Genomic DNA, 15,333 nt, shown 5'->3' on the forward strand with positions numbered 1-15,333 from the left:
ACATCATCATTTACCCAGAATGCTTTGTGTGTAAATAAAATGGCTCCATCCGTGTTAAAATATATTTTTAAAAATTTACAAAACCCTACAGTATTTTACAGTCTTTATTTTACAGTTAAAATAAATGTTTATCAAATCAAGTCTAATGTTATAACTGATCGGGGTTCCCCTTAATAGCTGAGAACACAGTCTGAGAATTTCCATAACTCGCAATATTGCATAAAATTGCATGCAATTTACAAGGATTGGGAAAAAMCAGCTGCAACACCATTAATGCATTATGAAGATAATTTTAGTTTAAAATGTTTTTCCGATAGGGAGAAGGTGATTTGCGCTTCTTCATGGAGGGCTTTTAACTCATGAATGACTTTTCAGTTTTGGGTCATGAGATGGATGACTCACTTTTCTACAGTCCTGTTGTCTTTTTGCGCTTTCTTGCAAGGGATAAGGCAAAGATGCAGGCTGTGTTGTGTTGGTGGTGGAGTCTTTTTGCTGAGCCAGGACCCTGTTTACCTTCCTTTTAGCACCCCCTCCTCTGACCTGCTGACAGCTGCAGATGGAGAGATAGGAGCCTGGAGCTTTGAGTGGGACAGGTGAGAAAGGGAGGAGTCAGAAGCACTCAGTCAGCAACAACAGCCTTGGGACACAGAGATGGCAAGCTGTTAGTGGTCTAAACATCTTTTCTGTATGCAAAGTTAATCAGCTTCACTTTGGGAAGAAGTTTCTGCCCTAACAAGCACTCAAACCAAAAGCTGCCAAATTTTAAAAGATTAAAAACAAACAAACAAAAAAAAGACTCTGAAAGTCACCTCCCTCCATTTTAACTGGTCACCTCTTGGCTCTACAGGATTTGCCCTTTGGAGAGTTTGGTTGTGTGGTCCATTTATGGGATAGGGGGTGAGCTACGCCCCGCTCCTTGCGCTGTTTTGATGAATGGGCTCTTTGTGGGCCTGTGGAAACAAGCTGAATCCCTCCATCTACCTCCATATGGCGAGGCCTATAGATCTCTGGTAGCCTCGGGCCACGGCGAACATCTGCCTCTTCCAGGGTGCACTTGAGCAGGGGCTCTTCACACGCCGAGGCACCAACTGGACAGCACACATGTTTCTGCCATTCAGTTTTCATTTTCAATATTGCTGCTTCATTACAGCCAAGCTAAACTGTCATACGATAGTGCTTTATGCCATGGTTGTATAAGTGAAAATGCTTAGTGTCAGAAATGGCAGGTTGGGCTTGTTTGACCCCTATTGGAAACGTTAAGTATAAACACACAAACCTCATGCCTCTGCAGTTTCTTCTTAAGCTGTTTTTTTTTTCGTGTCTTGCTGATGAAGTGAAACGATTTACAGTCTGACTTGTTCTGTTTCTGGAAAACTTTGGATTTTTGAGTCACTTTTGGAAAAATGTGAGTCAACCTTGCCATCAGTGCCGTTTACTGATAAATCTGCCTTTTCCCCTTCAACTTTGCTCTGTTTTATTATGAATCTGTGCTCAAAACCACGTTGTACCATTAGAAAACCAGATGTCGATATTTTTTTGAGGGTGGTCATGAATTGGAAGGTGGATTCTTGTGGAAATGAAGCTCTACGGGGAGTTAATTAAAAGAGCGCACTGGACAAACGTTTATCCAGGCTCTCCTCTTCAACAGGAGAGACAAAGGGACATTCCCCATTGTTTGTAGTTTCCACTCTTCACTGGAGTGTGACTGATGAGTGTGACTACCTGCATAAAGGTGTGATTGATGGTTAAACTGAGGACTGGTAGGAACGCTGACTGGTTGACTTGGAGTTGTGATGTTTCGGGAAGTAAACTTTCTGGTTTAAAACTGGGCTTGACCTGTAATCCCCCATCATTTGTTTTAAATTGTCTGAATTACAGATTAAAGATTTAAATAACAGCCAGCTGAAAAACCCATCATGACTTTACACTGCTTTTTATGCTGCCTTGAAAATCTATAAAACAGATTTATAGCAAATATTTTTGATGAATTAGATTCCCACAGTAATTAAAGCCTAAACTCTCCACAATGAGTCAGTTATTTTTGTTGCAGCAAATTACTAAAAAACATAGAAAGGTCTAGCATTATTTTAAGTAATGCTCATTGCTTCCTCCTTTCATGCCAGAGTTTTAGACTAAAATAATTTTATATTGAGAAATGACAGAGTAGCAATCTTGAAATTATTGTTGTGCAATATTGCAAAACGTTACTCTCAAGATTATGTGTGACTCTTARCTAATACCACATCAAATTTAAAATCAAAATCTGTAAAACTGACTCAGTCATATAAAAAAGTTGAGTAAGTTCTTTGGACGGGTTCTTTTTTATTGTGAAATGTTTTGTCTCTTCAAGAGACCTCTTCAATCTGAGGGGTTACAGGTAAACTGATGGTGAATGAACAAGACAATCAAAACTGTTTGTTCATTTATGACATTTTCTTTGTGTTTGCTAATATCAATTAGCTGTTGCGGCCAAATTCGTTTTGTATTGACCCCAAAAGTGAATCAGTTGTAGATGTCCATGATTATTTMCAGAAAGTAGTTTATGGCAAAATTCTAAACACAGATCTGATGTTCTTTGTCAGCTATCAGAATATAGATCAGTCTTGGCCACCACCACACGAAACTTTAGGTCCATCTCTGTAAAACTGACTTTGTTCTAGTCATGTTTGTGTTTTGTTTTAACATCAGTTGCCTGTGGCTTCCATYTTGAATGGGGTTGACTCTAAAAGWTAATCAGTTGTAGATGATCAACCAAGTATTACTTTTTGTACATTTCATTAAAATTCATCTAGAGGTCCATGAAATATTTTGGTACCTGACAAAACAGAAGCGTTTTCAGCCACTTTTCCCTTTTACACTCTTGTAAAAGTATTGTGATTTTTAAATCWAATTAGGAAAATTAAAAGAAGTTTTCTGCTTAAAACCAAAAGATGTGATCATCTCTGGTACTCAGATGTAATGACTGAGAATATCTGTGTGGGACTGGATGCGTTTGTGAGTGAGTACTACATGTTAGCTGAATGCRTGAGGATGGAGAGGTACCGAGGATATGTATGGACATTTCTAGAAATTTAGAGGTTACACGGTTATTTATGAATATTATGTAGAGAGAAAAATGTTTGGTTTTTATTGCTTCTGAATTATAAATTGTGTATTTTAATGTTTATTTTTTATTATATGAATTTGAAGGTTGCATGGTTGATTACATGAATATGTAGGTAGAAATAAGTATGTATTTTTAGTGTATTTTGACATATGTTTTTTAATATTTAGACATGCCCAACCAGGGACTGGAGTTTAAAGTTAGCTATAGCTATAAACTACATCAGTTACAGACTTAATGGGCCTCATGCAAGAACATGTTCGTATTCTTATCCTAAATTTCTCTTACAGATTCAACAAACTCTTCTATCTTCAGGAAAAGTGTGTAAATGAGCTGCGTAAATTCCACCTGTTCGTATCCAGCTGCTCGTGCACGCGAGAGGAGATTTACATAATTACCACCCCAAAAACACCATATAAGGCTATGTTTCCTGCCCCACATACCAGGAAGTGTTCATTTATGAAAGACATTGCAAAGTAAAAAAGAAGAACTTTACGAGTTCGGAGATAGTAGTCCTGCTCTCAGAGATCGAGAAAAGAAAATCTGTTCTCTTTAGCAGTGTCATGTGGAATTAAAGGAGCTGTTTAAAGGAATGAAATTTGCTGTCAATGTCGTGTCTCCTGTGGGTCGTTACAGTCACAGAAATAAAAATATAAATCATATTCATCTCTCTCTAGTCCAGCTCCGGTTTTTCTTTGGTCAAATATTTTTTAATTTAAGTGTAAACAACTGTGTTACTGTGTTTACATTTATTCAGAAGAAGGGTGGTTGCGCACCGCTACCCACCCCGCCTGGCCGTCTCCCCCCTCCCTGCAGTCGCAAGTGACAGATGCGTTTCTGAAAAGACGCATTTTAAAACGTCTCCAAACTTCAATTAATGCATAATTTAAGTTGTTTTTTAGTTTGAGATCTTCATATTAACATTGTAGTGTTATACAACAGCATTAAAAGACAATTTAACTTAATCTAATCAATTTATGTCGTTAAWATCTAATTCCATTTCAAACAGAATAACCTACTGTCAACATAATCATAGAGTGTGATTTATTTTCAACTTGAAAAATTTTCTAAATAACGAAATATAAAGTTATTAGTGAAGAAAACCCRTCTGGATAACAGCAGACTGACTGCTCGTAAAATATTCGACAGGTCTGGACCACTCGTGAATTTTGTTCGTATCTGAAAAAAATCTTAGAATACGAAAACATTGGTGAATGCCACAAATTCTCCTAAATCACTCGTACGCACAACTTAAGAACAAATCTGTGCRTACGAACGGTTTTTGCATGAGGCCCAATGTGTTCTTTGTTTGCATTGTCCCTGTCAAATAAACAAATAAATGAAAACAAAACCAAACTACTGTGAAAGAATTACTGAGCTGGATTATTTTCTGCTCTCCTTGCTCTGCGTGTCCAAATGGTCGAGGTTTGTTGAAATCACAACAAAGCAAATGTTTTTTCCTCTGCAGGCAGACACTCCACTGAAGTGGGTGTTGGACTAATTTCCTCTTGTCTAAGAGTGTGAGGCAGGCTAATTGAGGTTTCAATTGTAATACCAGCCAACTTTTAGCACTCAGAGGAAATATTCTTATGCACCATTATCGCTCAACGTGCTTGTTGATGTAACAGAAGCAAAACACACACACTTGCTTTACTTTGTGGAGAATTGTATCTCAGCAGCCACACGTGGCGACACGTGGACACTTGAAGCCGACTCCAGAGGTGCTTAGGAWGAGACGGCTCTGGAAAAAAAGGCAGCGTTGTTTTGTTCTAAATTTCTGTTTTGTTTTGCTGCACAGATGCGAGAACTGCGTGGAGATGCTGTTTGTGCGTGGCTCGGGTAACTGCGTGCAGTGCGACACGCCTCTCCGGAAGAGCAACTTTCGCGTGCAGCTCTTCGAAGACCCAACCGTGGACAAGGAGGTGGAGATCCGCAAGAAGGTGATGAAAATGTGAGTGAGAAAATGGACTGAACTCATATAGCATTTTATCAAGTCCCGTTGGACTCAAAGCAATGTAAAACAATTACAAATACCATTTTTATTTTACAGAAAAGAGCCGTAAGAATTATCACCAGAAAACATTACAGTCACCCATCAAATATATTATTTTGTCAGTTGAAATTATTGAAATTTTATGAGTTGGTTGATCATAATATTTTGCAGGTTATGTATAAAGCTCATAAAAATTTATTACCTCTAAATATTCAATTGAATTTTGTTAAGAGAGTAAGTAATTATAAGCTTAAGGGTATAGAGATGTTTGTAAAGCCCAAAATTCGAACAAATCTGAAGGACAGATGTACTTCTGTCCAAGGAATAAGATTGTGGAACAATCTGGAAAGTGATAATAAAAATGCTGGCTCAATAATTTTATTTAAGAGAATGATGAAAGTTAGGTTGTTGAGGAGATATGAGTTTGTATAGTGTGCATTTATAAGAACCGTTGTTTGTGAAGGAGTTGAAGTTTTTGTTATGTTTTGTTGTTTGAAGACTATTATTGTTTCAGTTTATTTATTTTAAAAAAGGGGCAGATATCAAGAWTTTTTTCTTCTTTCTGCTACSTTTCATTTTATTTGTGTTGTTTTATTATTTGTTTTATGTATTTGTTTTGTTTTTAAATGAAATGAATAAATTTGTTTAAAAAAAGCGTTTTACACTTACAGACATTCACCCATTCACACACTGATGGTGGTAAGCTACAGTGTAGCCACAGCTGCCCTGGGGCACAATGACAGAGGTGGGGCTGCTGGGCACCATCAGTAGGTAAGGYGGGTGAAGTGTCTTGCCCAAGGACACAACAATTGAGACTGCTGGAACGGGGGATCGCACCGACAACCTATTACAGCCGCCCAAAGTGGGATGAGGGGGTGACAGAGAGCGAGGGGTGGGGTTCTGTGTGTTTATATGTCATACCATGCCTCCTCCTTCTTAAGCTGCCTTTGTCTTTCTCATTACAGTGTTTGTTTTGTAGACAATGAGTTTCCCCCGTGGGGAGGGGGGCAAATGGGTAGGCTCTTTCTCTGCCAGATTTTTACTTCGCAGCCCCTCCCTGCCCTCTTCCTCTCCATCTTATCTGCTTTTTTAATAGCCCCTTAATTGATATCTAATGCGTGTGTATTAGGCAGTTTGCAGAGATGGATTTATAAAACGATTGAGTCAAATGGATGCATATTTCCTTTCAGCGGGTTTTTTATTATTTACATCATCAGTTTTCTCGTTCCTCTGCAGATACAACAAGAGAGAACTCGACTTCCCCAGTCTGAGAGAATATAACGATTATCTGGAGCAAGTGGAGGACATTGGTAGGCGACAAGCTCGTAATACCTCATTTTAAAACAAGTATTGTGTTTCCTATTTGATTCTGCATTATTTGAAAGGCCTTATTGCCACCCAAAATGTTGGATTAGAAAATACTTTTGCCAGTGGTAACAAGTCTGGATTCAAAGCCCTCAGAGGACTTTTAGCTTGTGTTGAGAGTTCGACATGGTGTGACTGGTCATCTTTTAACCTCTACTCATGGATGAAGGGAGAAAAACACTCCTTTTTTCTGTTTAGTATAAAGACAGTGAAATGCATAACCTTTTGGTTGAATGCTGTATGTCAAGTTTTATACAAATACAGAGCTCTTTGGGAATCACATTGTTATTACAAAAATACTAGTTTATATCTGACTAACTGTGTTTACTTTGGTATATTTATAGATCAAACTAAAAAAAGGGAACAAATTGTGTCTTTGTGACAAAGTGGTAACAAAGTGTCAAAAGATCCCATTTAAAATTATTTCATTATTAAGCTGTCCATCAAGTATTGACACGTTTTGATGCTTAAATGAGTATTTAATTAAAATTAGGTGGTTTAACAAACATTTTTCTGAACAAAACATTCTTATGAAATGATCTGATATGGACAGAAAATGATTGAAAAAGCAGCCAACGTTCAAGTACAGTATATATATTTTTAAAGACCTTTAGAAAGCCTGAAAAACTGTTGATTAAAGAAAAACAAGAATGTTTGGCACTCTGTAAGGAAAGTATAAAGAAATGAGGGATGACTCAAGATTTAAAGCTGTCTTTTTTTTTTACAGTTTGGCAGCAGTATTACGCTGTGGGACTGCAGTGTGCTTCAGTTCATTCCAGAGAGCTGCTGTCATTTCAGAAACACTCAGTAAAACTAATAAAAATAAATAATTTTTTGCCATAATTTTAAAGGCATTGGACCAAAAATGAACAAAATTAGCACCAAGTCTTATAAACCAAACACCAGAGCCAAAAAGTATTCAAATTTATTTGCAGAATAAAAAACTGAATTAATGTTAGATGTCAATATTTTCAAAGTTCCACCCTTTAATAATGTGAAAACAATTCATAACAGTTTTTGAGTGTTGATTTAAAATTAAAGTAATTGTAAAGCACAGAGTAACGCAATAAAACAATGATAAATCTGTTGAGTAAAACAACTTATGTGTTTTTATGTTTGCCCGCAGTGCATAACCTCACAAATAACATTGATGTGGAGAACACCAAGCTGAGGATGGAGCAGTACCAGAAAGAAAACAAAGACATCATCCAGAGAAATAAGGCCAAGCTTGTATGTGCTTTTAAGCTTATTCATATTTAAGTTCCAAAATAAACATCGCCTTCTTAGTGCTAGCTTCCTCCCCTTTACAACAGGCCGGACTCTGGCGTCAAAATGGATTCAGCCTTGTGGTCATCAATGTTTTTAAATTTATTTATTTATTTATTTTGTCATCTTCAGACGCGGGAGCAGGAGGAGCTGGAGGAGCTGCTGCTTCTGGAACAGCAGAGCAACGAGCAGCGGCGGCTGGACGTGCTGCAGGAGGAGCAGAGGCAGCTTCAGGCCAAGCGGAAGAACAAACAGGCTTTGCTGGACGAACTGGTGAGAAAAAGAATCACRTCCATCTTTACAAAGAATGAAACGTCTGGTGATGCAAAAGACTAGTAAAGAGGAGGTCGGGTCATGATGGATACTGTTTAATGCACATGCTTTAACATACAGACACCTTATAGGTTGATGTCAGGTCATTAGGAGCTTATTTGTAGCCATTGTGCCGTGGGTTTGCATTGTTCTCATTCTATGATTCCAAAGCCTTTCGGCACCATTGTTTTGAGCCGAGAGCTTTGGAAGTTATTGTTCCTGCAGAGCGGTCCGCTGAAGAACCATCAGAGATAGCGGGCTAAACCCTGTGTTTGTTTGTTTAAGGCACAGGGCCTGTTTGTTGGCAGATGAGATCAGCTTTTTCCTCCCTCTGAGGAGAACTCTCCCGAGCCCTGACATCTCTACGTCCCTGTGACCGTTTGCACACTCAACATTCATTCATACATTTTCCGTACCTGTTCAGGGTCACCTGCTACATCTGTGTCCTACCTCCTCACTTTTTCCAAGCTTGTGTTCTTAGACTTGTGTGCTTGGCAACACTCCACTAATTAAACCCAAAATGCCTGACCTTGCATTTAACGGAGATGAAGGTGATTTTTAAATGGCATTACATTCGGTGCTTCAGTTTTAATAAAACTTGCTTTAAGACAGCGGCAGCCAGCACGAAAGCACTATTTGCTGATTGTTATCTCGTTTCAGTGATGCATGATTGGGGCTGCCTCCTGTTCTCCTCTGAGCAAAGTGTTCTTGTTGAAGCTCTTTCTTCACATAAAATCCTAAACKCCACGTGTTTCTCCAGGAGCAGTCTCAGCTGCCTGCCACCGTCTTGCTCGCCCAGCACAAAGTTCGTGCTGCCCAGCTGGAGACGGAGATCGAGCAGCAAAAACAGAACGTGAAGCCAACCAGTATATTTTCAACTGGTATCCAAATTGTAAGTATAAGTCAGTGTTTTACTTAATTAAATTGGGCTGTTATATTTGATTTATAAAATTTTTTTGATGAGCTTTATTATAAGAAACTGGGAAACTTTACATCAGCATAAATTAATTGTTAGTTGTTTCACTTCAGCTYATCGTATAAACCGATGCTTTTCACAGATAGCCAACACAAACCCTCTCAGGTTGTTTTTCAGTCTTCTTATTCGTATTCTTCGGTGTGGGAACGAACCCTGACCTCTTCGGTCATGTCATCACMTTCCTCTTTATGAGCGGTGGGTCCCACAGAGAGATGGAGCATGTGGGCTCGGGGCTTTAGCTCCTCTGAGTTTTGCAGCTTTATGCAAACAGAGACCTTCTTATTTGGCTTGAGTTCAGGTTTTCAGTCATTTATTTTCATTTTGTAAGGATGAGATTGGCTGTGTCATCATCTCCACCCCTTCCTCAGCAACCCTCATGAGGCGAAGTTGTCTTCCCACAGTTCAGTCATGCGTGGGAGAGCTCTCTGCTTCACACTCACCTGAAGCTCTAATCTAGATTTTGACATATTCAGGCATAAATGAACTTTCTCTTTTCTGAAGAGACGAGKACTTCCCGCTAAAAAAGCCTTGAATCGATCTAGATGAAGCTTATAGTGCTTTGAGTTTTACACGCTTGACATAAACTTGCTGATGCTGAGAGAAACACTGTGATTATGTTGCTCTTGGCTTCTTTAGTGGCTGTTTTTCCATCCTTCCTTCTTCAGTTTCTCCTCATCTTCTCATTTGAGCTGCTGTTTGGTGGAGCGGAGCTCTCGCCACGCATCTGCTGGGTTGGACTCGGAGACGTGAGGCAGGGGAAAGTGTTGGTTTGGATGTCTCTTCAGCTCAGTGTCCATACGAATGACTTTTGTTTAACTTGGTGGGGTTTCAGCACAGTTCGGTGGATTCCTGCAGATTGCTGGAATTTATTTATCGTGTAGTTCGTGGTTTCTTACTGCAGACAGTAGAAATTAGTGGAAACAAATTTGAAATAAATGAGGCTTAGCCACATTTTATTCATCCTTTGTTAAAAAAATATTAATTTTGTGCTAAAATGTGAAATCATTAACTGTCATTATCATTTATAGAATAGCTCTAGGAATTTGTGATTTTTTTGTTGTAAAAATAACATCTTTAAACTACTATCACACACAGCAATTAGTTTTTATTGGGATGCTTTTCTTGTCCAAATTTGCAAGTAACAGAAGCAGCGTTAATGCATGCATATATATCTGCATACATTTATGTATGCAGATATATATGGGCATATTTTAGCACATTTTTATTCTTTTCTATTTCTTTTAATGTGTATTTGCACTGCTGTAGGCGTGGCTCTTGATCTCATTATGCGTGTGTGTAATGACAATAAAGGTATTCTATTCTATTCTATTCTATTCTAACACCCCCCCTTCTATTCTATTCTATTCTATTCTATTCTATTCTATTCTATTCTATTCTAACCTCCCCACCTCACCTCCAGCTTTTTGAGCCAGCTGCTTCAGCCTGGGCCAAGGTGAGCAGTCGCTGCTTTCATCACACGTCGTCCCATCTTTTAAAMATCCAGTCCACTCAACTTGAGGATGCCAGCTCTTCCTCAGCTTCCCAGTTATTCCAGACTATATTTAAAGTGTGATCTTACGTTGAACCTGGTCATGGTATGTTGTGTGCGGGGAACATGAGAGGGTTATTCTCAGCCGGGCTGGCATCACTCAGTGCCAGAGTGACTTTTCTTGGAACTGGTGTTGGGGAATCCAGACCAAACCTTGGTATTCCTGGCTGTGTGCTAACATCACATTCGGACGGACTATTGAGGAAGCTGGCCAATCCTGGGGAAAAGTGGGAGCATTATTCCAGGTGTGATGGGAAGTGGGATGGGCCTGGTCTTGCCTCAGGAATTTTTTTTGAAAACGCTCACTAATCCCTCACTTTGTAGATACTCTATTGAACCCAAAGACACACACATCCACATGCGCGTGCACACACACACACACCCTACCCTTCCCGCCCAGTCTGAGTATACATGCTTTGAAGAATAAAGTGTCTTTAAAAAAAAAGATGTCCGCTGATATCAAAAGAGATGCTCTGTGTGGGAGGGAGGTGACGATTCGCTGTTTAAACAGGTTGCTTGTTGTTGTCTGGCACAACCTTACACTYGAGCTTGATGATGATTGTTGTGTTGACAGAAGCCACTTGGCACCTGCTTTGAACAAAACATTTATATAAATTAGCTTGAAAATTAGGTGTACTGTATGTAGTTGTGTAAGGGGTTTAATGTTAAATGTTAGCTTTGTTTGCGTTGATCAAAGTGTTACACTAAAAAGAGGGGAATGTTTTCAGCTTCCCCCCCTCGTGTCCTATTCCTGAAGGCAGATGACCGATGGGGAATCTTTCCTCCTTCGGGCAGCTTTCAGCACCATCTCGGATCAAAGTTCCCAGGTTCCAGCTCTACCGGGGCCCATTCCGCTGCTCACAGCTTGACGTGAGCAGCTGACATACCTGACTGTGTCCACATGGGCACCTAATGAAACAGGAGGCAAACACACACATAAACAAAGTGCAGTTCACAAACACACTCAGGGTGGAAAGTTTATCCCTAAACCTTGATGTGTAGCTGGCTGAAATAACTTTGGGTACTCTCTGGCTTTAGGCCATTCTACATTTAGGCGGTGGAATTTGACTACCATAGATTATACAGCACAGTTTCACACACATGCTGTGAATGTATTTGTTTACTTAGTTAAGTCCTCTACATTGACCTCTGCTCAGGAGATGCACTTGTCAATGCAGGCCAGGCTGTGCTTTGCTTTACTCTGGCAAACTGGCCTAACCTGTTTTGTCTGAGAATTGTTGCTATGTACTCAYTGCAACCCCCACTAAGTTTCCCCTGCATTACCTCATCCATTGTCTCTTGTTCACACTCTTAACAAAAAAAAGTTACCAAAGATATTTGGTTTTTATTCTCATTCGAGTTTGGACACCATTCAAACACTAAAGCACACGCCTTGAACTTGTGCCTTTTTGATTTTTTTCGTTTTGGTTCGCTGCCATGGAGGTTATCAACCATGGGGTGTGGGCTTGAAATGAGGGGGTCTGTGAGCCCTGATTGGCACCGGCACATGTGGGCATTCACACCTCTGCCCCTGCCCATGTTTAGGTTGGCTTCAGCAAAACCTGCCCACATRCAGGTCGGTGCAGCGGAAAAAGGACTTGTCAGCTTTAGGGGCTTTGCGCTCGGGCAGCTGCCATGGGTCAGGCAGATATATTTAAACTTGTAAGGCGCAGGGAGCCAGCAGCTTTTACACTCGCTACTTGCTGCTCATTGTACCAGTGGGCAGCTTAAAACTCTTTATCCCTACAGAAGCAGCGGCAGTGTCACAGCAGAAGGAAGCGATGGCTCCTAACTAGGCTCATTATTTTTGTTCACTGTACAGTTCTACACAGTCCCTTTGCATTGTTCTCATTATCACTTCATACATTAGTGAAGATGGCCTTGCTGGCTCTTGAGCTGTGGCGCCAAAGACCCCAGGGAGCCAAATGAATACATAGGGTTTTGTTTGTTCGTGCGCAGATGTGGTGGAGAGGTGCTGATGGAGAGGTTAGTTTCTACAACCTTGATGTGTCCTGCTGAGCAGCAAAGTCAGAGGAGAGATGGGGGTGCCGGGGAGTGCTGATGCTTGCGTTGCGTGTGTGTATTTGTGTGTAGCATGTTTTTAACATTTATTCTGAGTGGTGACCCAYAAAGACCGGGGTTCGACCAACGTACTCTCATGTTGACCACCTCTTGTGTTTTGAAGTGAGGGCTTTAACCTTGCTAAGTTATTTGGTAAAAAAATTGCCAAATTAGTGATRCTGGGGTTTGTGCCATAGATACCCAGAGTCAGCACGATGCCCCAGGGATAAATCTTTAAAAGCCTGAAAGTAATTTTAATTTTACGAGACCTTTGTCCTATAAAAATTGCATGATTGCCCGCGACCTCACGCAGTCTGATGAGCTAACCCTGATGCATTCACTTGCACAAGTAAGACAAACAACAGTGCAATGAAAGAGTAATGATATGGTAAGAAAAAAAAAAAAAAACAAGCTATATACAGGCTGGGGGATGCAGAACTGTTTGATATACTGCCTTTACTTCCTAAAACATGTGAGTTGGTATATGTGACCACTTCATTTGACCTTTAAAAGCAGTTATATTTTTTAAATTAGTGCCTTGTAAAGAAAACTATAGCTTGCCATTGGGAATATCCCTGCTTCTTCCCAATGGCGCAACAGTGATTTCCTCAAATCATCCCCCCTACGGTTTTATTAAGATTAATGGCCCMCAGAGTTTCACTTTAGTGCCTCAAGAGTATCATAAGAGTTTAAGTACTAGTACATACATAAACTTACAATGCACACAATGTTGTATAGGTAGTTGGATGGGCCTCTGTGATGATTAAAGCAGATGTTTGGATTGGCTCCTTCGGTCATGTTGTTCTAAAGACCCTTGATCCTGTTGCCATTCCCACTCTGCTGGGCCTGACTGGGGGTCCCCTCTGTCTCCCCTCTATGTTGCTTTTTTCTCTGGAGCATTTTGAAAACAACACTTGTATGTCGTAATTCACACAGTGAGGGGATAAGTTCATGTTTGATTTTTTTTTTCCAGCCATATTATCAGGTGTAGTGGAATGCAGTTCTTTGAAGACACAGTTCTCAGTTGTTTTATTTTTAAGTACAACAAATTGTATTTTTTCCGACATTTTTTGTGATGGAATGTGTTTTTGGGTAACCACATTTTAAGCTGTGTTTGCACGTGCTAATGTGGCCTGATGCCAGTTTTTAAGGTGCCCTTGCAAAAGAATGCAACAAGTTTCCCCACACTGATGGGAGGAGGGGTTAGGACTGTTCTGTCACTTAAAAATCAGATTCACTGAAGTTCAGCTGTCTGCAGCTTCCAATTTGCTGCTTAAATTCTCTGGAGCTCCTTCACTTTGTGACTTTCTGCTTCTCCTTGGTCCCAGTGCATTTCTTTGACTGACGCAGTAGGGAAGAGAAACCGTGCTGAAAGTCTGAAGAAGATGGATGGAGAGGGACTGAAGGAGTGTGAAAGAGAGGGATAGTAATTGTAATGGGGGTTTAAGGTCTGGGTTTCATTATAATGAGGTGCAGCTGCTGTGTATTTGATGAACTGATGGGATGACTGTTCACAAGGACACCTTTGGGTTAAAGGTTGAGTAAAACTACAGAGAAATGTGTTTCTTGTGTTTTATTTAAAAAAAACTCAAATCTTTATTTTATAGATTTAAATGGCATCTACAAGCTGGTCCAAAATATTATTGTCAGACTTATTGCCATGGCACATAAAACAATAGAAGTTGATCAAAGTGTTTTACAATTTAGTCAAACAAAGTAAGATAACAATTAAAGCAATGTAATATAAAAATTACTTTGCTTTAATTAAGAAATACCTTTTCTTCTAATCAATTCAGGAGAATATGTTTCCAGGTGTCAAAATATGTTGTTTCTTTTAGCTAAAAAACCATCTTTGATTTGACTGGAGTGATTTTCCTTTACGTTAAATAGAAAATATATATATAATATCAAAGATTAGAGCCTGTAGTTCTGGTTCTAAGACAGCATCTCTCGCCTGAGGTATACAGGAAGTAGACACGTTCAAAGTAGAAACTCAACTTTGATTAATCCTTCCCTGGAAAAACCCACTTTATTTCTGTTAATGCGCTGCCACTGTCACTGTCTCTGCTGTTTTCCCCACCTGCGCAACAACAACAAAAAAGAAGCTACTGCACAAAGTAACAGGTTTGGACTTGTTCTGTTAAGATAGYTGAAACACATTCTGGGAATAAGAATTGGGTTTTGTGGACAAAATCCTTTTTTACTGTAGAACCTCTCTCAGCCAAACATAAATATTATTCTAGTAAGTATTTGGACAATATAGCATCAGTGTCCAGTTTGGACATCTTAAGTATAGCTTAGCTTATATGTCGGTCACTGTACCAAAATCTACTTGATGTTATAGGAATGGGGAGTGGTGGCACAGAGGTTAGAAAAGGTGAGCCTATGATCAGAAGGTCACCGGTTCAACTCCCTGGATCGATCAGCCCCACTCTGGGCCCCCAGAGCAAGACCCTTGAGCCCCCCACAGTTGCTTCCCGGGGGCCTCAAAAATGACAGCCCACTGCTCCACATGTGTGGTGGGAAAAATGCAGAGAACTAATTTCCCCACTGAGGGATAATAAAGGTTAATAAAACTAATAACTAAAAAAAATCTAAGTGTGAATAAATTGCATTTCATTTTAAAACATATTAAAGAATATAATGTCAAAGTTTTTATGCTACGTTTTCTGTGTTTAAACACTTTTTGTTTGCATCGACCTAAAAAA

The 15,333-nt window shown here is 39.7% G+C and overlaps 1 protein-coding gene across 2 annotated transcripts in view; it reads left to right on the forward strand.

Annotated features, from left to right (window-relative positions):
- mnat1 (MNAT1 component of CDK activating kinase) overlaps window positions 1-15,333 on the forward strand; it is a 37,525-nt gene that overhangs the window by 4,953 nt on the left and 17,239 nt on the right. For both annotated transcript variants that reach the window (XM_014028295.1, XM_014028296.1), the window contains exons 3-7: window positions 4,902-5,054; window positions 6,333-6,406; window positions 7,588-7,691; window positions 7,860-8,000; window positions 8,800-8,931. In XM_014028295.1, the coding sequence (XP_013883749.1) occupies window positions 4,902-5,054; window positions 6,333-6,406; window positions 7,588-7,691; window positions 7,860-8,000; window positions 8,800-8,931 (604 nt within the window). The remainder of the gene's footprint in view (window positions 1-4,901; window positions 5,055-6,332; window positions 6,407-7,587; window positions 7,692-7,859; window positions 8,001-8,799; window positions 8,932-15,333) is intronic.

Source organism: Austrofundulus limnaeus, unplaced genomic scaffold (assembly GCF_001266775.1).
Source record: "Austrofundulus limnaeus strain Quisiro unplaced genomic scaffold, Austrofundulus_limnaeus-1.0 Scaffold742, whole genome shotgun sequence".
Taxonomy (NCBI): domain Eukaryota; kingdom Metazoa; phylum Chordata; class Actinopteri; order Cyprinodontiformes; family Rivulidae; genus Austrofundulus; species Austrofundulus limnaeus.